Source organism: Puma concolor, chromosome A1, assembly GCF_028749965.1.
Source record: "Puma concolor isolate L17-30 chromosome A1, mPumCon1.1.hap2, whole genome shotgun sequence".
Classification (NCBI taxonomy): domain Eukaryota; kingdom Metazoa; phylum Chordata; class Mammalia; order Carnivora; family Felidae; genus Puma; species Puma concolor.
The window spans coordinates 32,026,875-32,052,808 of NC_141667.1; the positions used below are offsets into that span (position 1 = coordinate 32,026,875).

Consider the following 25,934-nt stretch of genomic DNA (forward strand, 5'->3'; position numbering starts at 1 on the left):
ATAGTTTTATTTTTTAGGGATAGGACTACTTAAGTAAAACTTTAAAACAAATTACAATGCAGAGTTTAATTAATTTGATTATATCAAAATTTATTTATGTTTGGTGATGGGAAGCTTGGGTTAATTGACCATGGATAGGATGAGAGAAGATAGTTGCAATTTCTGCAACCGACATGAGATTAATATCTGAAATACAGAGGAGCTCCTGAAAGTCAGCCGGGAAAGGATACCAACTCTAAGAAAAAAGTGGTCAAAGGATATGAAGTGGCAAGTTACAGAAGAGGAAAACACAAAGGCTAATACACAACTGAAGTACCCAGACTCAACTGCAAGCAGAGATATGAAAATGAAGTGAGATATTATTTTATACATATAAGACTCAAAACAATTGGAAAGCTAAATAATACCAGGCACTGGTGAAAGGTAGGCATCTTGGAATCTTCATGCTCTGCTGATGTGAGTACACACAGATGCAGCTTTTCTAGAGAGCACTCTACTACTAATTCCATAGTACTAGAATATTCTATGAATATTCCATAGCTTACAAACAGCCATTCCACTACTGGATATATATACTTTAAAGAAAGTCTCTTGGAGGTCCACATGGAAATATGGACCAGAATGTACACTGAATTATTATTTGTAAGTACCAGTGAACTGGAAGTAAAATGAAAATGCATAGGATACATACCATGGAGTACTATACAGTAGTTAACAAATTAAATATACATATAGCAACATGGGTGGGACCCGTAAAACATATTATGCTGAGTGTAAAAAAAAGAGCAGAGTGAGTTCTAACATACTGTTTATGTAAATTCAAATATATACACACATACAACAGTATGCAAAGAATATGTACAAACAGACACACACACACATTAAATGTATTAAAATATTTGTCTCTGGTAAGGGAAGCAGAGGAAAGGGAAGGGATCATGGAGATAAAACGGAATACACACATAAGTAAAACAAGAGAGTGGTTTTGCAGGGACCAGTGATGACAATGGCCCAATAATGATCCTATCCAAATGATTAACTCACACTTCTGTATCTGAGGTAACGAATAAATAAATAAAATATCTTTGTGCCTCTTACCATCAGAGTGCATGACACTATCTTGATTTTCTTCATGTACAGCGCTTCTGAAAACAAGAAAGAAGAAAAAGTAAAAATGGAGCAAATAGATGCTCGCCGTACAATGAAAAAGGAAAAAGACTAAAAGGATCATATTTTAAATTATTCTTTTGTCTTTAACTTCTGCTCTGATTTAAAACTTTAGAAGTTATTAGAATGGGCTTTAGCCTCATATTTATGCTGCTACTGAGGCAAAAAAAAAAAAAGAGAATAGGGGAGCTTGAGGACAGTTCTGTCCATTCACAGTGGACACATATAATCAATCCATTGCCTCAGGGTAGTAATATGTCTTCTGTTAAAATGGAAGTATATAAATAATTCAATTCTGGGATTCTGAAGGCATTTGATTGGTTTTATGGTATAGATGCCAAAGAGAATCAGTTCTAATCCTTGACTCCTTCTTTCCAGAGGTTCTCCTTCTGGCTTTACTTCCATCATTTGTGTCTTGGACTCTAAGTGCCACTGCACTCCAATTGCTCTTCACAGTTATCAGTACCTGGGCCCCACAAATCCCTAATGATTGATGGAACCATCTATATTTTCTATTTTTTATGCTCAGGTTGATTAGCATAGCTGGAGAAAATTGCCATTTCACTGATTCTGGATATTACAAATAATTGACATTTGATCTCAACTTTATCCTCAACACGCTTCTGTAATTTCATATACCTTTTCCTAATGAACCTTCTTTCCCATCATCCTTCTCAAAGGCTATTCAAAACCGTCACTACTTTCCTCAAATCTCCTGTCCCTCTCACCTCCCCTATAACCAGATGATCTTGTTTCTTATTTCACAGATAATAGAGCAAGAAAATATATTCTCTTTAGAAAATATATTCTTAAGAAAATATATTCCTTTAACCCAACTTTTGCTTACCTTCTATCTACCAAAGTTCCTTCCACCTGTGTTCTGAATTCTATCTAAATTATCAGTGTTTTGCCCCATTTCTTTCTTCTGTGTGTCATTGTATCTTTTATATTATTATTACTATTCCTCTACTTTCACTTCCCATTCCTAAATATCTCATACTTTGCTTTCTCTCTCAGCCCCAGTTACTCTCATTCATAAAGTCCAAAATCTTCTATCTTTCTCAATTCTCCACATTACCACAGATACAGATAGTCCTCTCTTTCCCAGCCAACATGGAGAAGGCTGTATGGGCTCACAGACTTGACTTCTTTTTCTCTTGCTCATTTCTTCATGACTACCCTCTGGCTTCTTTTGCCAATCCTTCGCTGAAACCACTCTTAAAGAACTTACTTACCAAATCCACTGGATACCTCTCCATGATAATCTTACATGATTACTTTGTGGCCCTTAACAGTATTGGCCATTTTGCTTTCCTGGAGTCTCTTTTGTTTCCGTAAGAGATCTCTCCCGGCTCACTTGTGTTTCTAACCACCATCCCACAATTTCCTTTGTGGGTTTACTTGCCTCTGACTTCCCCCTTTAAGTGATGATATTCCTTTGTGTTCTGGTCTTGGTTTCCTTTCTTTTTCCACTCTACCCCTGTCCCCGAATGGCCTCATATATGCCCACAGCTGCACTTGTTCTCTTAGTGTTGGTGACTTCCGTATTGACATCTCCAGGGCAGGCCTCTCTTCTGAGTTTCAGACTCACATACACACATCTTGGATATTCCACAGCCAGTGCTACATTAACATCGCAGAAACAGAGGCTTTCCTCTTCTGTCCCAGCACAAACCTGTTTTTCCTACTAGGTTTCTTATCTTAGTGAATGGTACCACAGTTCCACATATCCACCTAAGCCTTAAAGGCATCCTCTTGCTCACTCTTCTTCAGTCCCTCACCAAGTTAATCATGTTCTGTCAGTTCCACGTATTTAATGTCTCCTCTAATTCACGGCCCCACTCTCCATCTCTCTCCTCTTTCCTGGTAGACAGGAGAAGAGAGTTCTATTATCTCTAGTGTGGACTCTTGCAGTAGCCATCTGCCTTGGCTTCCAGTGATGAGCATTGCTCTCCATCTTCTCCATCCTTACAGTCCCTTCTCCACACCACTGCCAACATTTTCTAATGCAAATGTGATTATATCACTCTCATGTTCACTACTCAAGCCACTTAAAGAACCCAAAAGATGCTGGTTACAAAGCCAACCCCATTGAAGAATCTGGGCTGGAAATGCCTCGTTATCCCTTAGATCATCAAACAAGCTCGGTGGGCACACTTGAGGCTCAGGAAGAGTTGCCATAGATACGTGTCTCAGTCTCTACCCGGGATGGTAAACATATGTGGTCATCGATTGTTGATCCAATAAACTTACTTTTTAAACAAATTGAAATTTAAAAATTTAACTTATATGTGCTTAGCTTTTAATTTAGGTTAAGTGTAAAGGCCCAATTAATCAATTCATTAACTTGATGATGACAAGACACTTGTTTCCCTTAGTGATTTTTTTTGGTCCTTGAAAAATTCAGAATAAAATACGGAAATGATGAAGTAAGTCAAACCCGTGGTACAAAAATTTGTGAAACAAGTTTTACAGTCATGGGGACAATGAACCTACTATGTTCAATATTATTTATTTATTTATTTATTTACTTACAAATGTTTATTTATTTTTGAGAGAGAGAGAGGAGAGAACACAAGCAGGGGAGGGGCAGAGAGAGAAAGACACAGAATCCTAAGCAGGCTCCAGGCTCCGAGCTGTCACTGCAGAGCCCAACATGGGGCTCAAACTCACAAACCGTGAGATCATGACCTGAGCTGACATCAGATTGCCAACCGACTGAGCCACCCAGGTGCCCCGGTGTTCAATATTTTAAATGTTTGTAATGTTTAAGAGATTTGTTACACTAGCAAATATTTAATTAGATGTGTCAAACTAAAATTTGTTATTTAGACTTTTTAGTGTAGTTGAAAAGTATGGATTCTTTGTGTCAATATTGAGTGTCAATGGCTTCTCGTAACAAAAAAGGAGAGTCAACCAGACTTTTTACAGCCTCCTGATAAAAGAATATACCATCACCTAGGAAGTAATCTGACCAAAGAAACTAGAACTAAATTTGGTCAAGCTACCTTTACCTCCAACTACCAATTTATAGGAAATAGAGGAACATACAAGCTAAACTATAGGAAAGCATTCAGCAAGATCTAGACTATGGATAATTATAGTCCCCTCAAAGAGCTTGATTTCTTCAACAAATAAATTGCAATAAATAGATAAATATAGTTATAGAGGGTAGACTTGTAGCTTCAAAGAGAATTACCAACGTATAAGCCAATGAAAATGTGCAGACTTTATATGGATTCTTCTTCAAACAAATTTAAAAAACCATACACACACTCAATTTAAGAGACAACTGGAAATTTGAACATGGACTTGATTTTTATATTATTATATAAAGTCTAATTTTTAGGGATACCTACTAAAATATTTATGAATATTTGGTATTAGCTTAAAAATAATATGAAAGAGGGAAGTGGGTAGGGGTATTGATGAAACAAGACTAGTGATAAATTTATAATTGTTGAAGTTGGTGTAGGAGACATGGAGGTTCAGTTTACTCTTCTCTCTGCCTTTTACATATTCACCTTTTATAAATTTTTTCAAACTAAATATGCTTCTTAAAAAACATAAGAAAAATCCCATAGAAAATACAAGTGAACATTTAAGAGAACTGGATGTGCTTTAACAGATTTGTAAGAGTCACTTAAGTTCTTGAGAGGATTTGCAGTTATTAAATTTGTTCAGTCAGGTTTTTCAAATGCTTAAAAAAATTCAATATATAGATTTATCCATGCAACGTAAAACATGTAAGGGGGTAATTAAAACTAAATTTTTTAACGTAAGTATCCATTTGAAAGAATTTAACCTGAGTTGTCTAATCATTAATCAATGATCCCCCTGAAAGTAATTGTTCTTATTAAATAAAAATTACTAGATGTATAAATAAGATAGCAAGTTATATTATGTGAACTTAAGTACCTAAAATAAATTAGACTTTTGCCTTATTAAATTTAATTAATTGAGTATTAGTTAAAAGCACAAGACATAAATACCTTAGATGTCAAAATACATTGACATTCTACAGAATAAAATTTACAGCCCCTTTCATGGTATACAAAGTTCTTATGCCCAGCCCTATTCTTTTACAGTTTTGTTTTTCCTGTTTCTTCTTTTTTTTAAAAAATAGTTTTTAATGTTTATTTTTGAAACAGAAACAGAGACAGAGGGTGAGTGGGGGAGGGGCAGAGAGAGAAGGAGACACAGAATCTGAAGCAGGCTCCAGGCTCTGAACTGTCAGCACAGAACCCGACGGGGGGCTTGAACTCATGAATCATGAGATCATGACTTGAGCTAAGTCAGACGCTTAACCAACTGAGCCACCCCAGCGGCTATTTCTTCTCTCATCTTCTTTTCATGTATTAATACCAACTCACTCTCTGAACACTCTGGTTTCTTGTTGCTCTGTGCTTAGCTTGCTTTCTTTTCCTTTTCTAGGATAATCTTTCTTCTCATCATCTGCTTATGGCCCTCCTTAATCTTTAAGGCTCTCTTTAAACATTCCCTCCTCTGTGAAGTTATCTCCGATGCCTTAAGCCCACGTGGTTGCTGCTTCTATGTGTCATACATTGCTTCATTATACTGATTATTCTGTGTTACTATAATTATAGAGCAATTGCTTGAGAGTGTCTCTTCCTACTATGAGACTATAATCCCCTTGATGAAAGAGATTGCCACTTTGCTAGTTTATTATTAGTTTATTATTATTATATTATTATTATTATTATGACTGACTATCATTTTTAGAAAGCTATTAGAATAATTCCAGTCATGAATAAGACTTTGATTTTTTCTGATGAATTAATTTTGTCCCCATTAACTTTTGTTATGAAAGTGAATTGTTTATTATCATTAAAAAATTTTTTTTAATGTTTATTTATTTTTGAGAGTGAGAGAGAGACAGAGTGTGAGTGGGGGAGGGACAGAGAGAGAGGGAGACACAGGATTGGAAGTAGGCTCCAGGCTCTGAGCTGTCAGCACAGAGCCCGATGTGGGGCTCGAACTCACGAACCGCGAGATCATGACCTGAGCCAAAGTCAGACACATAACCGTCTGAGCCACCCAGGCGCCCCTGTTTATTATCATTTTTGAAAAAAAAAATTAAGTCAAAAGGAGTACTGGACTTGAAACTTACTTCCTAAAACACTTGGGTGGATGAGTAACAAATATGTGCAGAATGGAGAGCATCTGCATAGCACTTTCATACATATGTGGCTGCATGTTTATACAAACCATTAATCACTTACAGATAATGTTTGCATGCACACATTGGTTCATAGACCTAACACGATAGCATGTAGATGTTAGTTTATATAAGTCTGAATTCACCATATATAACGTGCAAATGTTCAATAGATATGAAATCGTAGAAGAGTGAGAGTGAAGAATAAAAGGGAAAAACACGAGGTAGGTGAATGTCATGAATAAACCGAGATTAAACTGTTGCCGGGTCGAAAGGGTGGCTCAGTCAGTTAAGCCTCGACTTTGGGTCAGGTCATAGTCTCAAGGTTTGTGAGTTCAAGCCCTGCATTGGGCCCCTCGCTGTCAGCACGGACTGCACTTCAGATCCTCTGTCCCCCTCTGTCTCTACCCCTCCCCTGCTCATTCTCTTTCTCTCTCTTTCTAATAAATAAGTAAAAACTTAAAAAAAAATAGTCACCAATTATTTAAAAAACAAAAAAATAGTGCTGCAGGCTTTGAGAAACTCTGCCCCTGGAGGCAAACAATGAAACCAGTCACAACCCATAGTGGCACAGACTGTAAGCAGAGGGAGCCGGTAAAGAAGAAAAGGAAGTTTATCGGTTGTTATAACCCTGTGTCTGTTCATGAGGACCTCTCATGAGTTCTTTAGTTTCACACTGTGGTGTGCAGAATTACATAGGAAAGGCAAGGTTAACTCAGTATCAGGTCCATCATTTTTAGAAAGCTCTAATGTGCTCTATTTCCTGACTTTTAAAGATGTAAAGCTGTTGACCTTTATATCTTATTTGCTATTCATGACTTTAGCTTTTAATTGTTGGTTTTGTTTGTGTTTTTTAAAGAAGAAAGTCACACAACACTTTGTTCTATACCTGCTGTTGCTGAGAATAAAATCTCTGTGAACTTTTTCTCTGGAACATGTCTTCCTGTATTGAACGCAGGAGGACTTATAAAAAGTACGACTCACTTCAGCCAGTGCTTTCTAAATGGAGCTAGGTAAGACCACCCGGGAGTGCCCGTCTGATACGGCAAGTCTCAAATTCCAGAGAATGTTAAGAATTTATAACTAATAAAATGTTATAATGGTGTAAGTTCTGACTTTTCGTCTGATTTTAGAGCCAATAAACTCTGAAGCGGGCTACGAGTGATCTCACGGTAAGAACTGTTGAACTTCTCCCTCTTCCAACCTTAGTCACTTCCCATTATTTATTATTTCTTATTACTTCACTTTTCCTGTCTCGTTGCTATTAATAATCATGGAATTTGTTTTGTATACCAAAATATTCAACCGTTGGTTCTGTCTTCACATGAAGAATTAGTTATGCTGTTAAAATTATAGTTAATCTTTAACGATGGTGCCAAGAAACGTGTTACACTAAAAGATGTTGACCTGAACACTAGTAATGATACACGAGCTCTTTCGACGGGTTTCAGTTTCTCTTCAGATGTCTGAGTAACAGCAGAAAATGTAGCTAGCTGACTTCTCACCACTAGGTGGGGAAACAGTACAATTTAAAATAAAATAGAACTTTGGTCGCAACCACTTTATTGTTTAAGATGATTATTATTTCTGATTCTCATCTGCCTCCAATCTTCTACATTCTTAAGGCCTCCTGATGGGAATGATGTCATTACAAGTGTCTTCCGGGGAGGTAGGTGAAAAAGGCCACCCTATCTCCTGAAATTCCTTCCCTGATACCAATTAAAAATTCGCTTTTTTGCCTTAAGCAACACAGACTCCACCCTAGAGAAGATTGTAAACCTTTCAGTTCTTTATTCCTTTGGGAAGCCACTCCCTCACCTGAACCCTACTTCCCAGTTGCTCTAGTCTTGTTTCGAGAATTCTCCCCTGGCCGCCATTATCATTTTACTCTCTTTACTAGATCTTTTTCACTGCATGCAGACACGCTGCTATTTCTTCCATCTTAAAAAAAAACCAAAAAATCTCAATTCCTTTTTTCCCAGCAGTTACCGCTCCATTCCTTTGCTTCTCTCTTCTCCTTGAGAAAGAGAACAACTCTTGAAAGAGTTGCTTACCGTTGCTCTTTCCAATTCCTGTCCTTTCTTGGTCTTCTAAAGCTATTTCAGTCAAGCTCGATTCCAGGAGCCTTCACCCACACTGACCTTCACAGTCCTCTCTTATTTGACCTTCTGCAGCAGCTGACGCAGTTATCACTGCCTTCCTCTTGGGAATACTCCCTTTACTTGGCTTCCAGGACACCACACTCTTGTTTTCTTCCTATCTTATTCGTTGTTCCTTTTTATCGCGCTTTGCTCATTTTTTCTTCTCCCAGGCTAGTAGAGTTGGAGTGCCCCAGGGCTCGGTTCTTCTCTCTAGTTATACTCACTTCCTTTGGTGATTTTTTTAAAGTTTATTTATTTTGAGAGAGAGAGAGAAAAAATTAGGGGGGCAGACAGAGAGGGAGAGACAATCCCAAGCAAGCTCCGCACTATCAGCGCGACCCACAAACTGTGCGATCATGACCTGAGCCGAAATCGGGAGTCGGACACTTAACCGACTGAGACACCCAGCCGCCTCATTTCCTTGGTGATTTGAAGTCTCATGATTCTAAGTGGGGAATATATGCCTATGACTCCCTGATTTATTATGTTTTTAAACGAGAACTTTCTCCTAAACTCTTCACTTCTTATACCCAATTACCGCCTCAATATCTCTACTTGGATGTTTAAAAGATCCTCAAGCTTAAAGTAGCCATGCCTTCCTGATCTTCCCCACTCCCAAACCTGCTCATTTTTAGCCTCTCTCATTTCAGTTGAAGGAAACATCATCCTTATAGTTGCTCGAGGCAAAAACCCCGCAGCCCTCTTTGATTCTCTTTTCCCTTTAGACCCCAGATCCAAATTCTGTTGTCTCTACCTTCAAAATATATTCAGAATCTGGACACCTCTCTCCATCTCCACTGCCACCATTTTGATTACAGCTACCACGATATCGTGTCTGTCTTTCGGCAATATCTGCCTGACTAGTGTCTCTGTTTCATTTGCCTACTGTCTCTTTTCATAGAGCTGTTAAGGTGATCTTGATAAAACATAATTTAAAACATCACTGCTCTGCTCGACCTTTTTCAGCGGTTATCATTCCACTTAGAAGAACCACAGTGTCAGCCATGACCAGCAAGGCCCTACACAAGCTAAATCTTTTCCTACTATTCCTTTCCTTGCTCACTCTACTCCAGCTCCAGTTACCTCCTTCCTAGTCCTTGAACATTCTAGGCGTTTATTCTGTCTGTTCTCTCTGCCTGGAATGATCTTGCTTAAGCTATCCGCAAGCCTACCCCCCTCATTTCCTTGAGTCTTTGCTCAAGTATAACTGCCTATAACGGGAGCTACCTTCACCTTTCTTAAAGTTGCCACATGCTGCCCCTAACCCCACCCTCTCACTACACCACCTAACCCTGCTCTCTTTTCTCCTACCTAGTATTTCCAAACATACTATCTCCTTGGCCTGTTCATTATTTGTATTCTTTTCGTCTGTTGCACCCTGTTCTATGTGGGCAGGAACCTTTATTTTGTTCACGGATATTTCCTGAACTACTATTACAAAAGCACTAAGTAGTGGCTCAAAAGAACAATTCTTGAGTGAAGGTAAAAAAAAAAAAAAAAAAATCTATTAGAGCTTGACCTGAGAGTGGCATTTGACCAGTGAGGGGAGGAATGGCATTTGCAGGCTGGTAGAGAGAGCCTCTGGAAAACACCCATGCGTGTGTTTTAAAGGGTGGCAGCAGGAGCTCCTGGGTGGCTCAGTCGGTTAAGCGTCCGACTTCGGCTCAGGTCATGATCTCGCGGTCCATGAGTTCAAGCCCCGCGTCAGGCTCTGTGCTGACTGCGCAGAGCCTGGAGCCTGTTTTGGATTCTGTGTCTCCCTCTCTCTCTGACCCTCCCCCATTCATGCTCTCTCTCTGTTTCAAAAATAAATAAATGTTAAAAAAAAGAAAAAAAAATTAAAGGGTGGCAGCAGGGGGAAAAGCACAGGAACACCCATATCTCACAATTTTACTTAAAGATTTATCCTGTAAATTTCCCTCTCACATGAAATATGAGTTTTTGAGCCTGAATATCAAGACTCATTTTGCTCTTATTTCTTCTTGGTATCTCATCTAACTTCCCCTACTTGGGGGAAAGTTTCTGACCCAGATATTTCTTCATTTTGGGATTTACTTAAGCTCTCTGATGGGAGTCTGAAAGTCTTTCACTACACACCACATTTTTACTTTAAAAAAAAAATTGTAAATGTCCCTTAGCTTTCATTCACTCTAATCTCTCCATCTGACAATTAACTTTCAGATTCCCCAATGATTGTTTGTCTAGGCAGTATAACATCCAAGAAGACTCTTGTTTCTCTTCATCTTTCTCCTGAGTGTATGCATTTTGTGGAGTCAGGAACTCTTAGATGAATCCAACTTTCTAATTAGGAGTTCTTAATAGGAATGAGGTAAAGCTTATTACAATTGGTGGATTTTGCTAATTTCTGATGCAAACAATATTACAAGAAAAAAATTTGAGTCTTGTTGGTTGGAAGACCCCTTTCAACTTTTTCAAGAATTTCCTGAAAAACCTGAGAAATTGACGAGCATTCTTATAAATTTGCAGTACAGGCTATAGGACTATTCTTGAAATCCTTTCTTCTGTAAACAACTTTTTATTTCCCACCATATCAAAATGGATTCTGGAGTAGGTATGGATTCTGGAGTAGGTATGCCAAAAAGAATTAATATCGCAAGTCTGAAGCTACTCATTTTAGAAGAATCTGACACCATGATTGGCCCTTGGCTTGCATCTGGGAATTCAGCTTCTAAAAAATTCCCTACACTGATATGAAAAATTGCCTGATTGATAAGAGTGATTTGTTGTGCCTACACTGTATAGACAATGTGACTTAGGGTGAAAACCTCCTCTCCTTCTAGAAGTCTGGTATTTTGGTAGTGAATAGGCAAAAGGTGCCTATGTGACCAACTCTCAATAAAAATTTGTCTCCAATGGGCTGCCTGGGAAGCCGCATTACACATTTGCAAAGCTGGAGAAAGGAGAAATCTCAGCATGTCCCTCCCAGGTACAGAAGGACAGTGTCACTGTGATAAATCTTAGCCATGAGTACTACTATTTGCTGGTCCTCTGCATCCTTTAAATGAATCATCAAATATATGGTGGCCTTGGTAACTCCCCATATAGCAAGAATAGTGCTGAATACTCCTCTTCTCCACAGTTTCTTCAATCACATAATTATCAGTCTTCATGTCTTATATATTTTCGGGGATTCATGCTTAGGGTATTTATGAAAATTTCTCACTAGAATTGGATACAACTGAAGCCAGTAACTGGGATAGGTCACATAATAATATTCAAATGTACTAAGATCATGATCTAATGGATTACATTTATCAGACTAGGAAAAACATTAGGGAAAAGAAACAGAATTTTATTTATTTACTTATTTTTTGAGAGAGGGAGTGAGGGTGAGCGAGAGAGAGAGAGAGAGAGAGAGAGAGAGAGAGAATCCTAAGCAGGCTGCATGCTCAGCACAGAGCCCAACACAGGGTTCTATCTCCCAAGTGTGAGATCATGACCTGAGCCAAAATTAAGAGTCAGATGCTTAACTGATGAGCCATTCAGGCACTCCAAGAAATGGAATTTAATACATGTGAAAGCAAAATAATTATAGAAGTCAAGTGTATGTAAGAGCACATGTTAATTAGTTGTTTTAACTAATCAAATATTTATTTAGCATTTACATGTTAGTAGGCAGATGGCTTAAACTCTTATTTGGTAGCAAGATATCATGGGGTATTAGAGTCTTTCAACTAGAATTCTTAAAATCAAATGCCTGGAAGGCCACGAAGGCCACGAAGTCAATATAAATGCATATTGTGGGCCACAAATAAGATAATAGACACTATGCTGCTCTAACACTTTCTAGTTTCTGCATTTATACTCCAAACAAACACAATAAAGTGAAACATAGTGGTGGCTACCTATGACAGATGTATTTTCAACCCCTGCTCTAAACTATGATCATCAGTAAAGGAAAGCTGGCAATCAGGCATTGATATTGACAGATTCTATTATATAGATTATGGATATGAAGTACTTTCAATATAAAGACATTATTAACAGATTCTATTATATGGATTACAAATATTAAGTACATTAAATGTAAAGAACATCAGTCTGGTAAAGAATTGAAGTGGAGGAAAAATAAACTGTTGCCAAATATTTTGGGATATTGCCTATTTGTGTTCAAGGAGAACGAAGTAAAGCAATTTTCTAGAAGATGAAAAGGAAGATATAGTCTAACTTGCCATAAGGATTTATACTTGCCATTATCCAATTATTTCCTTTTAAAACAGCATTCGTTCTAGTCCAACTTTCTGTTTGCTTTTTCCTCAACCAGCTATTCTGGTCAATCATGGATAAAAAACTTGTGCATAGCAACCCATACAGTCTTGACATTTCTAGAAAGCACCATCTAAGAAAAGCAGGAGTGGGCTTGAATAAAAGTTTCTTAGTTTTTAAACACACTGCCAAAAATCTGAAGCTTGAGAGAAAAGCTGCGCTTTTTGCTTAAAGAGGTTATTTAGCAGAGTGGTTAAAAGCACATGTTTACTTTGAACTTAGACTGACCTTGCCTCAAATTTCTACTCTACATTCCCGTGTGATCTTGGAGAAGTTACTCAACCTCTGTAAATTCCCATTTCTTCATCTGTGAAATGAGGAAAACATTTTTCACGTATATATATATATATAAAGTTCCTAACAAGTCATAAGTAGTCAGTAAATTGTGGTGCTGGTGCTCGTGATAATAGTGGTGACGGTGTCGATAATGCTGGGGGTGGTGATGGTGGTGATAATGGCCATAGTGGTGATGATGGCGGCAGTAATGATGATAATGGTAATGCTGGTGGCGATTTGATGGTGGTGATGATAATGGTGGTGACTTTAAGGATGGTGGTGATGGTGCTGGTGATGATGATGGTGGTGGTGGTGGTGATGGTGGGGGCAGTGACGGTGATGGTGGAAGAGATAGTTGTAGTGCTAACCTGAGGAATGTTTCAAAACTTTTAAAAAGGCGCTGGAATTTTTTTTCAAATTAACTCCTAAAAAAAAAAAAAAACCACAGTAAAAACAGATAAAACAAGAGTTGCTCAAGGAAGTGGGGGTATGAGAGCAGCCTGCTCAGCCCTTCCTTCTCCTTGCATCTGCTCACATGTGTGGCCCGCGCAGTTTACCACGGAACTCTCAGCGTTCAGCCAAGCATAGTTTGAAAATCTATGGCAAGAGACCGACAAAGAAATGGCAAAATAATCTTTGCTTACTTTATATCTAAAGGTGGCTTAATGTTTCTGGGAGGTAGACTTGGGACTGGCGGTTGTGTTGGGTGAGATGCTGGCAATGGTGGTTGGCTGGCTGGATGGGACGGTGGAGGTGGTGGGAGGGAAGTAGTTGAGTAACACATTTGGCCTTTGTTGGTACCTAAGAAGCAGAGGAAAAAAATACCATGAATTAAGATAAATCTTCAAAACACAAGAGCCAGCTATTCTGAGTATGCAGAAATGAAGATCTTAAATATAAAAACATAAGAAATGCATCCTAGGTTGTATTAGTGCTTTAAAGAATCTAATATTCTAAGTACCACAGAACGTGGCATTTAAATTTTCTATTTTTTTCAGATTTATTGAGGTATAATTCACAAGTAAAATTATCAGATATGTAATGTATGTAAGAGGATGATTTGATATATGTATCTATTTTGAAGGGTTTTCCCCATTGAGTTAATGAACACATCCATCATCTAACGTGTTTATCTTTTTGGGGGGCAGAGGGTGAGAACACTTAAGTTCTACTCTCTTCACAGATTTCAGTTGTACAATACAGTGTTAACTATAGTCACCATGCTTTACTTTAGATCTTCAGAACTTACACATCTTATAACTGAAAGTTTGTACCCTTTGAGGAACCTCTTCCTAGTTCCCCCACCCTAGCCCCTGAAAACCACTTTTCTACTCTCTGTTTCTATGAGCTTGACTTTTTGTTTTGTTTTGTTTTGTTTAGATTACACATATCAGTGATACCATGTGAGCTTTGTCCTTGTCTGGCTTTCTGGCTTATTTCACTACCGTAATGCCCTTCAGATTCATCCATGTTGTCACAAATGACATGATTTCCTTCTTTTTTTAAGTGGAATAAGATTCCACTTTATATATCGACCACATTTTCCTTATCCACTCATCCATTGATGGACACTTAGGTCGTATCCATTCCTTGGCTGTTGTGAATCATATTGCTATAAATATGAGAATACAGATATGTCTTCAAGATAATTATTTTGTGGCTTTTAGATATATACCCGGAAGTGGGATTGCTGGATCACATGCAGTTCTACTTTTAAAATTTTTTTTTTTTTTTTCAACATTTATTTATTTTTGGGACAGAGAGAGACAGAGCATGAACGGGGGAGGGGCAGAGAGAGAGGGAGACACAGAATTGGAAACAGGCTCCAGGCTCTGAGCCATCAGCCCAGAGCCCGACGCGGGGCTCGAACTCACGGACCACGAGATCGTGACCTGGCTGAAGTCGGACGCTTAACCGACTGCGCCACCCAGGCCACATGCAGTTCTACTTTTAATTCACTGAGGAAAGTCGATACTGGTTTCCATAGTGGCTGTGCCAGTTTATATTCCCGACCGTGTAGACAAGTGTTCCCTTTGCTCCACTTCCTGGCATTTGTTATATCTTGTCTTTTTGATAATAGATATCCTAACATGTGTGAGGTGATATCTCATTGTGCTTTTGATTTGCATTTCCATAATGACTAGTGATGCTGATAAATATTTCTTTTTTTTTTTTTTTTTTGAGATAGATAACTTCTTTAATTCCCATTATTAAAAGGACTTTCTCTACTTCGCTTAGGAAAAGCTTAACAATTGTTAAATCTAGGTATTGAGTATATGGGTGACAAATTTCATAATGAAAAGTGAAACAAAACAAAACAAAAAAAGAATCTCACTTTTTTGAAGCTTTTGTAACTTTTAGTTTTAATATTCCGGACTTTATGAAGAAGTCTACATCAACTTTACTATGACATTCTTTATGATTTAAAACATGTAGATGGTTTTTCATCAGACTCATTATTTTAGACGAAAGACGTTTAGTTTTTGTGTCTGATACTGGTAACACATTCTTACTTGTTTTCAAAGATTTCCTTGAATCATTAATGAGAAGATGTATTTTGTTTCAGGTGTGATTTCTCAATATTGAAGTTTATTAAACAATCTCACAAGTAAATCATATATATAGTAGAGGTTATAATATAAAGACAAGCAAAATCAAACACATATAAATCACCCATAAACTCATCACCCAGCAATAGCTACTGAGTTCCATGTATTTTAAAACATTTTAGTGTAAACACATACTTTTATGGCAGAGGAGCAAAATGGGACCATTTTGGTATTTTGTTATCAGTTTAAAATTTTTCTCATTGTTCATAAATATAATTCCAGGTTAATATAATTACAATATGATTTTTAGTAACTAGACAATTTTTCTTTATGCAACTCTACCATGATTTAAAAAAAACACACTAAGGCTCTAATATTGGATATTTGCATTAATTCCTTTCTTTTTTGCTATAATAAAAAATGGCTTAGTCTTTGCACATATTTAAAGTTTTTTCTTTTTTTTTTTTAAATTTTTTTTTTCAAAGTTTATTTATTTTTGGGACAGAGAGAGACAGAGCATGAATGGGGGAGGGGCAGAGAGAGGGAGACACAGAATCGGAAACAGACTCCAGGCTCTGAGCCATCAGCCCAGAGCCCGACGCGGGGCTCGAACTCCCGGACCGCGAGATCGTGACCTGGCTGAAGTCGGACGCTCAACCGACTGCGCCACCCAGGTGCCCCTAAAGTTTTTTCTTAGAATGGATTCCATTAAGTGGAAATGCTGGGTCAAAAAACTTTTTTTTAAGACTTTTGATACAAAATACAAATTATTTTCTGGAGTGATACCAACTGCTGGCTCCATCACTTAGTATAGGAAAGTGCTGATTTTCACATGTTTTTGCCAACATTGGCATCATATGTTTTGAACTTGACAATAGTATGGAAAACTTCTACCTTTTGCTTTAATCTCATTTTATCAAAATATCAATATCAAATACCAAAAATTCCAACATTTTAGATGTTTCTTTTGCATTTGCCTTCATATACAGACACACACACACAGATGCACATAGCTACTGCTTGAAAAAATTATTGACTTCCGATTTGCTAGATGTAGGTATTTTCCCTCCTCCCTTTCCTTTTCCAACGTAGCAAAAGCATAACTTTTTTTTTTTTTTATTAAATCCATGTTCATGGTTTTCATTATCATGACTAGGTAAATATTGTGCTTCTCTGAATCAAGTAGGGTACTCTAATTGCATTTACTTATTCATTCAACTTACTGTTTTCCTGGAGTTAACAGCTGTCTTACTTCATCATTTACAAAGATTTTTCTTACTTCCCACAATTTCCAACAGTGCTGTAAAATGTCTTTAAAGATTTCCTACAAAACTGAACCTGTCAGATAATGAATCGGTTCCAGCATAACTATCATCCCTGTCTGCTTGCTCTAATGTGCCGTGGTTGCTTGTAAAGTCTGCCACATATCTGACATTCGGAGATGTCTCTTTGCCAGCGTCATGGCTCTGATGCATTGAGAGAATGCATCTCTCAAAAGGGTGCAAGATCTGGAGCCAAAGTGCTCAGGTTTAAGTTCTGGCTCCACCACTTACCTGCTGGGTGACTTGGGTAAGTCACTTCTGGTTTCATCTGTAAAATGAAGATCATAATAGTGCCCCCTCATAGGGTTGCGGTGAGGATGTTAGACTTAATACACATAAAGCACTTAGGACAGTACCTGGCATATAGTAAGTTGAACATTTTTTTTTTATTTAACAAATATTTATTGAATGTTTACTGTGTGTCAAACTCTGTTCTAGGCACTAGGATACAATGGAGGAAAAAGCAGCCGCACATTTCTGCTCTTATGGATTTGAGGAGATAGATAAGAAGTAAATACATATAAAATTATGAGAAGTGCTAATAAACGGTGGAAAGACTATCTAATGGTATACTGTTGGCATCTCTTCCCTACTCTGCATTCAGTGACCTCACTATGGTAGATTGAACTTGGGCATAATGGGAGTAGCTAGGTCGTGGAAATAAACAAGAACTATAACTTTCATTATTGTTTTGTTGATTATTAGGTATAAGAAAGTGATGGAGGAAATGCTTATCATGCAGATTAAACTTAAAAGCGTGTTGTTTCTATACCTATTACATGGTAAATAGCATACAACATTCAAGAAATATTTTCCAGTATTTGAAAGCTATTATACAAACTCAGCAAAATATTCACTCACATCATTGACAAATGAGTGAACTTCTGACATAATATCTTTGTTTCTCATTCATCTTGTTAACATAAATGAAAACAATAATCAACATTCAGGTTGGAACTACACTCATTGCTTAATGTCAACCATAGGTTGGCTACAGGTACAAGAGACTGGCAAAAATCAACAATTGGCCATATGGAATTCTCAATAAAGAATATTGTATAACTTATTCTTATTTATATATTATGTGCCATGCATCTTTAATACCAAAAAATTTAATACATGTATGTATATAAACATTACACACATACACACACCCTTTCTTAGAGAACTAGTTAAAAATTTACCAGCATATCATGCTTATTCCTAAATAATTCGTAGGTTCTTGTGGCTATATCATGAATAGAATGTCTCTGTATCTCCCCAATTTGCATTGACCCTTTCTGATTTTATACATTATGCATTGGAATTATGTATGTTGCCTAGTTTCCCAAAATATGCGGTTTGTTTTTCTTGTCCTCCTAATTTTGGGGCAATTTTTTTTTTTTAATTTTTTTTTTTCAACGTTTATTTATTTTTGGGACAGAGAGACACAGAGCATGAACGGGGGAGGGGCAGAGAGAGAGGGAGACACAGAATTGGAAACAGGCTCCAGGCTCTGAGCCATCAGCCCAGAGCCCGACGCGGGGCTCGAACTCACGGACCGCGAGATCGTGACCTGGCTGAAGTCGGACGCTTAACCGACTGCGCCACCCAGGCACCCCTGTTTTTATTTTATTAAACATTTTTTAATGTTTATTTTTTGAGAGAGACAGAGAGTAGGAGCGGGGAAGGAGGAGAGAGAGAAGGGGACAGAGGATCTTAAGCAGGCTCTGTGCTGACAGCAGAGAGCCTGATGGGGAGGTCGAACCCACGAACTGTGAAATCATGACCTGAGCCAAAGATAGAAGCTTAACCGACTGAGCCGCCCAGGCGCCCCACTTTGCCTATTTTTTCAATAGTATTTGCTTTTTCTTAGTGGCTAGTAGAACCTCTTTATTCAGGGTATTAATCTTTTTGCCACTTATATGGACAAACAATATAAGAATCAGGCTGCTATGGCTCCTGCTTCTGCCTATTCATACCAAAAAACTCCCAACAACAACAAGGAAAACAAACAACCAAACAAACTACAAAACATAGACCAAACTATGCCTCAACCAATAAAACCAAAAGTCTTCAAAACCTTTGAAGGAAATATAGTACTTCACTGTAAATTACCTTAAAGGGCTAATGGCAGGGTTTTAAATGACATATAAAAAGCTTCTTTGGTTGGTAGAGAGAATTAGTTCCCCTGCAAATCTGATAAATAAAATTTTCCAACTGATTCTATTTATGTTAGAAATATTTTTCCATCCCATTTTTGTAATCAGTAAAGTTAAACTTTTTTGATATATAAGACTTACTGCCTTTTCTCTAATTCAATGAGTAAATTCTTTTATATATAACTTCTATCACTAGAGTTATGTTTAAGAATGCCATCCCTGCCCTGAGAATACATAATTATTTTTTATTTTAGTTTTAAGGATTTTATTTTTAAGTAATCTCTATGCCCAATGTGGGGCTCGAACTTACAACCCAGAGATCAAGAGTTGCACGCTCCACGGACTGAGCCAGTCAGATGCCACAAGAACACATAATTATTAACCTTACATTGTTTTCTACTTCTCTTTGGACTCATTTTTTAACATTCAACTCTTTGAAACTATGAAAAATTTATTTTGGGGTTAGGAGTTAGGTGTGAGGTTGGGATCTAGTTTTATGGGTTTTGTTGCTACTGCTGTTGCTCTTAAATCATTTACCAAATGTCTCATCACCATTTATCTAATGGGCTATTACTTACTGACTTGAAATGACTCTTTTATCATAGAATAAACATTAAAAAATTTCTAGTGAATTTGGGGCACCTGGGTGACTCAGTCGGTTAAGCGACTAACTTCAGCTCCTGTCATGATCTCACGGTTCATGAGTTTGAGCCCCCGCATCGGGCTCTGTGCTGACCGCTCAGAGCCTGGAGACTGCTTTGGATTCTGTGTCTTCTTCTCTCTGCCCCTCCCCAACTTGTACTCTGTCTCTCTCTCTCTCAAAAGTAAATAAACATTAAAAAAAATTTAAAAAATTCTAGTGAATTTCACAGATGAAAATGACATTTCAATTTATAAATAATATGGTTTGATTGATTCATAAACGATTTGAAAGTTGTACGTACGGAAAATAAGCCACTATAGGTGGAAATTAATAAGCTGTTGTCTAAAAAGAAGAAAAATGTTTTTCATCCATTTGTGACTTATCTTTTCATGGAAAAGATTTTGACGAGCTGGGGGCATTACCATCTGAAAGTGATCTAAGGCTTGGAGGTAAGAAGTTATAGACATGGTTGGGGGAACAATGCACTGGAAACACTAAAACGTGACTTACCCCAAAACCCATGTACTACTTTTTCATTTTTGCACAGGCTTCTGAGACTTTCTGGTGGGGCGTCTGTGACGGACCCCTGACCTTCTGCTTGCTTGGCATCTATTCTCCTTTCCTTAGTGATAATAACTTGAGCTACCCAGAAAGGGGTGTGCTGGCTTCCTCCTGGACTTGGACCTTCAGGGAGGGCCCCTGGCATTGCCCTCTAACCACTGCCAGGGAAGGGTTTGACTGAGGATGTGGCGGAACTGGGGCAAAGTGCCCCTGAGAGACAGAGAGGGACTGGTTGGATTTTTTAAAAATTACCTTTGGAAAATTGCCAGAGATAATTTGAAAGGCTTAATGAGGCACTAAATTAATTATTCAAGTGTTCTGCTCCTCCTCAAACTTGGGGGAACCTAAACTAAAGTCTTCCTATATTACACTAGTATTTAGCAGTGAAACATTTTGCTTTGCAAAATCTGCGGTCACTTTCAAATCCTACAAGGGATATATTTGCATGTATACAAAATAATTCTAAGGAAAAGCATCTTTGTTTTTCTGGGGGAAAAAAACAACAATCGGAGACTTACCTTAATGTATGGTTGGCTTTGAAATCTCTTTCTGGACTTTTAAAGTATGCTAAGATATAATTAATGATATTGGAATTCTCAAAAGCAAAGATCTAGTCTGTTATGACAGAAAGCAGAGGGTGGGTATCGAATTATAATAAAATAACTAAAGAGGAAACAGAAAAAAGAAATCTGTAGGACATTTCTGAGACTGATAACAACAACACTAAGTAATCATTTTATTTTTTTTACCCAGCACATTCTAGACATTTTACATATTTAATCTTATTCAATCTTTACAATAAATCAATGGGGTTCTTCTCTAGTGTCCATTCAAAAGTTAAGAAAACTACACATGTTCAGAGAGTTTGGAAGCAACAGAAGTAGGGTTTAAATGCAGCCAGAATTTGAACTTTAGTCAATTTCTATGCTGTCTACACCCTTTCTGCTATGTTCTGTGGCTCCTCAAGGAAAGGAAGTAGACATTACTGGTAAGTTCCAATGCACGTATTCACATACTTTCCAAAGATCTGAGTGTAAGTCTAGCTCTTCTGACTGATACCTTTCCTCATAGTGTGATTTTGTACAACTATTTTCAGTTTCGTGTAGGGCAGAACTAACTCTGGAAAATGTAAAGTAATTCTGGAGCATATACTCACATATTTGGGTGCTTTAGATGCTAAGTTTATAATTTATACCAGAATTTGATTTCGGAAACCAGATAGCAGGAAAGTGGACATTCAAGAGCTAATGGAAGATGGGCCCCCAAAGATGGATGACGGACACAGGCTAGCAAGGAAAAAGTCTCAAGAAATGGAACTGAGGAATTCGAAATAAAGTCATAAAAGGACTTAGAAGATATGAAATAAATAAAATAAAGGCCAGTTTAGAGTTTAGTGTGCATTAAGAATTAAGGATACTGGGTGCCTGGGTGTCCCAGTCGGTTAAGTCTTTGACTTTTGATTTTGGCTCAGGTCATGATCTCACGGTTCATGAGACTGAGACTTGCACCAAGCTCTGTGCTGACAATGTGGAGCCTGCTTGGAATTCTCTCTCTCTCTCTCTCTCTCTCTCTCTCTCTCTCTCTCTCCCCTCCCCTGCGCATGCTTGCTCTCTCAAAAAAAAAAAAAAAAAAAAAAAAAGAATTAAGGATGTAAGCTGAGAGATAACACCCCAAAATGATCTACTATGGGTCTTATCCCTGAAGGCTCAGGAGGTGTTTGTTGCCTGGGTGATCTGTGGTTTTAAAATACTAGATCTGACAAGACCATTTGGAATTCCTCAAAGAATGATAGGATTTTGCAGGGATATGGGCCTCCTAGGAGTGGGCAGAGCTGCTCTCCTGGACAGTTCAGAATGACTCAGTGGAAATTAAACTAATCAGGTGAATTTGCAACCTACTGCCCACTCTCATCCCAACTCAGAATCCCCAGAACTGTGTTCCTGGACATTTTGGGAGTAGCTCAAGGCTTCAAGAAGGAGATATGGGGCATTTTGCTAAAATGTCAAGTGGGAGCTTGACTGGCATCTTGCTGTGTAACCTTTGAACTTTCACCAGAGATGTAATAATTTTAATAATGAAATTCTTTTTTTAATTAAAAAAATTTTTTTAATCTATTTATTTTTGAGAGAGAGACAGAGTGCAAGCGGGGGAGGAACAGAGAGAGAGGGACACAACAAATCTGAGGTTATCAACCTCTGATTCAAATTCTCATCTTGTTTAATTTTGGAACCTGAGAAGAAGCCTTGCACAAGTCAAACGCCCCTGCTCAGGCAGGCCTGAGTGTGTGCCTAATGGTTGGAACGCCAGCACCGTTTTACCAGGAAGAAACGACTAGGCCCTCCGTGAGTCAGTGGTGCACCGGGTTCTCTGGTTCTGCCCTGAATGCTCCAGATTCACTGAAACACAGGCTGCCCAAAGGGGTGACATTTTGTCAGGATCTAAAACTCTCAAAACTAGCAAACAAAAAACAGAACTGAGGGGGAAGAAAAATGGGATAGGGAGAAGGTGAGGGGGTAATTAACAAAAGACATAGTGAGGTGGCAGTGTCCTCCTATTATGGAGAATGGAACAAACAAAAGTATACAAACTTTACACTTTGCAGTTTTTTTGTGAACGAAATACTGCTTCTAGATATTGTCACAATACTCTTATAATACGAAGATGTATGAGGTCTCAGGAAATCTACCCCAGAGATTCTGACATCTATGACTTTTGACTAAGAAGGTACCTATTGCCTTCATGTCCCATGGGGTCTGAGGAGCATGTAGCATTGTGGTTCTTGATTCCCTTTTTAATCTATGGATTCCTTTACAAAACCAAGGACACTGTATCATACTTGGGGGCCTGCAATTGCACCCAAACCCTGACCCTAGACCAGGTATTTTTAATTTTGGTTTTCTTGGGATGTCTTGAATTGGGCCAGGTATTAAAAAACTTTGATTTTACCACCAGCTCCATCACCAAAGAGCTCTTTGTCTTTGGCAAATCAGTTAATGAACCTCTGCGTTGAATTAGTTTTTCCATCTGTTGGGTGGCAGTAATAGGATCTCAACTACTTCACAAGGGTTTAAGGGTTAATGAGCTGATAGGCATGAAAGCATCTTGAAAACCCCAAAGTATTGTATAAATGTAAAAGATGGTCCCACAAGGATGAGGGGGCCTGTAAATAAAATCATTACCAAGTTACCTTGACTTAGCATACTTTGAAATCCTTTATAAAGTTCATCATTTATTTATTTGGGAATTATGACATGCCTGCCCCAGGATTTAGCCATTGGACTGGCAACTCAGAATCTAGACTTTTATTTTCTTTGGGCCTGGGCAGGCACATAGCTACTGCCCACCCAAGAGGGAAGAAGAGCGCTAGCAGCTCTTTGGTATTTCCAGAGTCCGAACTGGCGAACTCTACACTAGGTAATTTGTACAATACTAGGTGCACACTTAATGGAACCCCTAGCAGCTGCATGCCGATGCACATTCATTTATACCTAACTTAACAGGAACTTTCTCAGGACCAAATATCACTGAGATCTTATCACATTTACCATAATGGCTGTTTCAACGCTCCCCACATTCCTGGACCTCACCCATGCCTTCCTCTTTCACCACAGATAACTTTAGTTTTTATTTTACTAAGAATAGGCAGAGCACTCCGACTGGCCCTCCCTACTCATCCTTCATTTTAACTTTTTAAAACCTCCTTATATTCTGCTCACTCTCATTTTTTTTTTTTTTTTTTTTTTTGCACCCCTGGTTCTCTGGAAAAATGTCAATCTTTCTTACTAATATTAACTGGCATTCTTGGCTCTTATCACTGCCCGCGTCCTTCTAGACCCTGTTCTGTTGATTATTCACTCCTTCACTGGCACTGAGTACAACCATTTAGTAAGCACTTACTATGTGCTCTGGACTGTGTGTTTCAATCTTTAAGGAGGACTTTTCATCTTAAACATGGTCAATCTTGTCTACTCCAAAGAAACGCAATAGCCTCTCTTATCCTTGTCCTCCATTCTACTACCAGCTGCTTTTCCTTCTTCCCTTTATAGCCAAACTCCCTGGAAAAAAGTCTCCATCGGCCACTTCTCTATCTTTATTTTGCTTGGGTGGCTTCATGACAGGACAAAGAATGAACAGGTTTGGGGAGGTGTGGGTTTGAGTTCAGATTCACCACACTTATGAAAACCTTCAATTGCTTATTACTCAATCTGAGGCCTTGAGTAAGTTGCTTGATTTCTCCAAGTCTTTATTTTCTCATCAGTGAAGGAGTCATATACACCCACCTTGCAAAAGCACCTGACCACACTGTAACGCTCAATGAATGTTCCTACTCTTTTTAGCTCTTACTTGAGATGGCTACCTCATTGATACACTGCAGTCTAGCCACCTCAGCTGTAAACAAAACAAAACACCCTTTCCCCAAACCGATCATGCCAGTCCTGGTTCTGTTAGGATATCTTAGAATGAATGAAACATCAGGAAGTTTAACTTTAAATCCTTAGAACCATCGAATTAGGTAAACAAACAAACAAACATTACTTTCACTTTCCTGGTTCCTTTAAAAATTTTTTTTAAAAAATATTTATTTATTTTTGAGAGAAAGAGAGAGGGAGAGACTGAGTACAAGAGGGGGAGGAGCAGAGAGAGAGAGGGAGACACAGAATCAGAAGCAGGTTCCAGCCTCTGAGGTGTAACCTCAGAGCCCGAGGCAGGGCTCCAACTCACGGAGAGATCATGACCTGAGCTAAAGTCAGAGGCCCAACTGACTGAGCCACCTAGGTGCCCCTCACTGTCCTGATTCCTAAACACTCCAGAAGCAATTTTCAACATGGGAAGAGGAATAGTTTGGTAGAGGGAATAGTTGTGCTGGGGTCATTCAAACTTGGGTTTGACTACCAATCCCAATCAGCACTAGTTGTGTTACACGGGATGACTTATTTTGCTTCTTTGGGTTTTCTATTCCTTGCTTGTTGTATTGAGACTACAGATTCCTAACTTGCAGGATGGCTATGAGAATGAGGAATAATATAAAGGTGTACCTGTCCAGAAAATAACAGGTGTTCTACTTATGAATTATCCTAGAACCTGCAACTGTTGTGTTTGTTCTATATGGGACAGGCTCTTCTTAAACGTTTGAGGGCACATTTGTTTCCATCTGTGTAGACAGAATAGGATAATCATACTCTAACAACTTAAAAAAAAAGTTTTCTAGGGGTGCCTGGGTGGCTCAGTCAGTTAAGCATCTGACTCTTGATCTCAGGGTCATGAGTCAAGCCCTGCCCTGGGTTTCACACCGGGAGTGAAGCCTACTTAAGAAAAAAGTTTTCTAAACTACCATTTTTGCCTGAAACCACATGCTAATTGCCATACATCTGACCATTTTGTGGAAAGAAAGCTTTTGAAAGGCCACCTGCCCTTTTAAATGTAGTGTGGTTGCACTGCCCTTCTATATTGTTAACACTGATGCAACCTAATGTCGCTCAGAGAGCTCTCCATTTGTACACAGAGCACGCACAGGTGGTTTCTTACATTAATTTTATTTTCTTTAAAATTCCCAAAGTTTATCATCTGTGTATCTATCTATGTATCTATGTATTTCTGTATCTATTTGTTTTTTTTCCTGGTTCCACAGTGAACTTCTGAGGGTGGGTCTCCACTGTCAACATCTGTG

The 25,934-nt window shown here is 38.3% G+C and overlaps 1 protein-coding gene across 4 annotated transcripts in view; it reads right to left on the minus strand.

The window, feature by feature from the left end:
- The window catches only part of FYB1 (FYN binding protein 1), a 164,868-nt gene that overhangs the window by 38,308 nt on the left and 100,626 nt on the right, over positions 1 to 25,934 (minus strand). For all 4 annotated transcript variants that reach the window (XM_086677625.1, XM_025924428.2, XM_025924429.2 and 1 more), the window contains exons 3-4: positions 13,695 to 13,851; positions 1,099 to 1,145 (exon numbers count right to left, since the gene is read on the minus strand). In XM_086677625.1, coding sequence (XP_086533751.1) covers positions 1,099 to 1,145; positions 13,695 to 13,851 — 204 coding nt within the window. The remainder of the gene's footprint in view (positions 1 to 1,098; positions 1,146 to 13,694; positions 13,852 to 25,934) is intronic.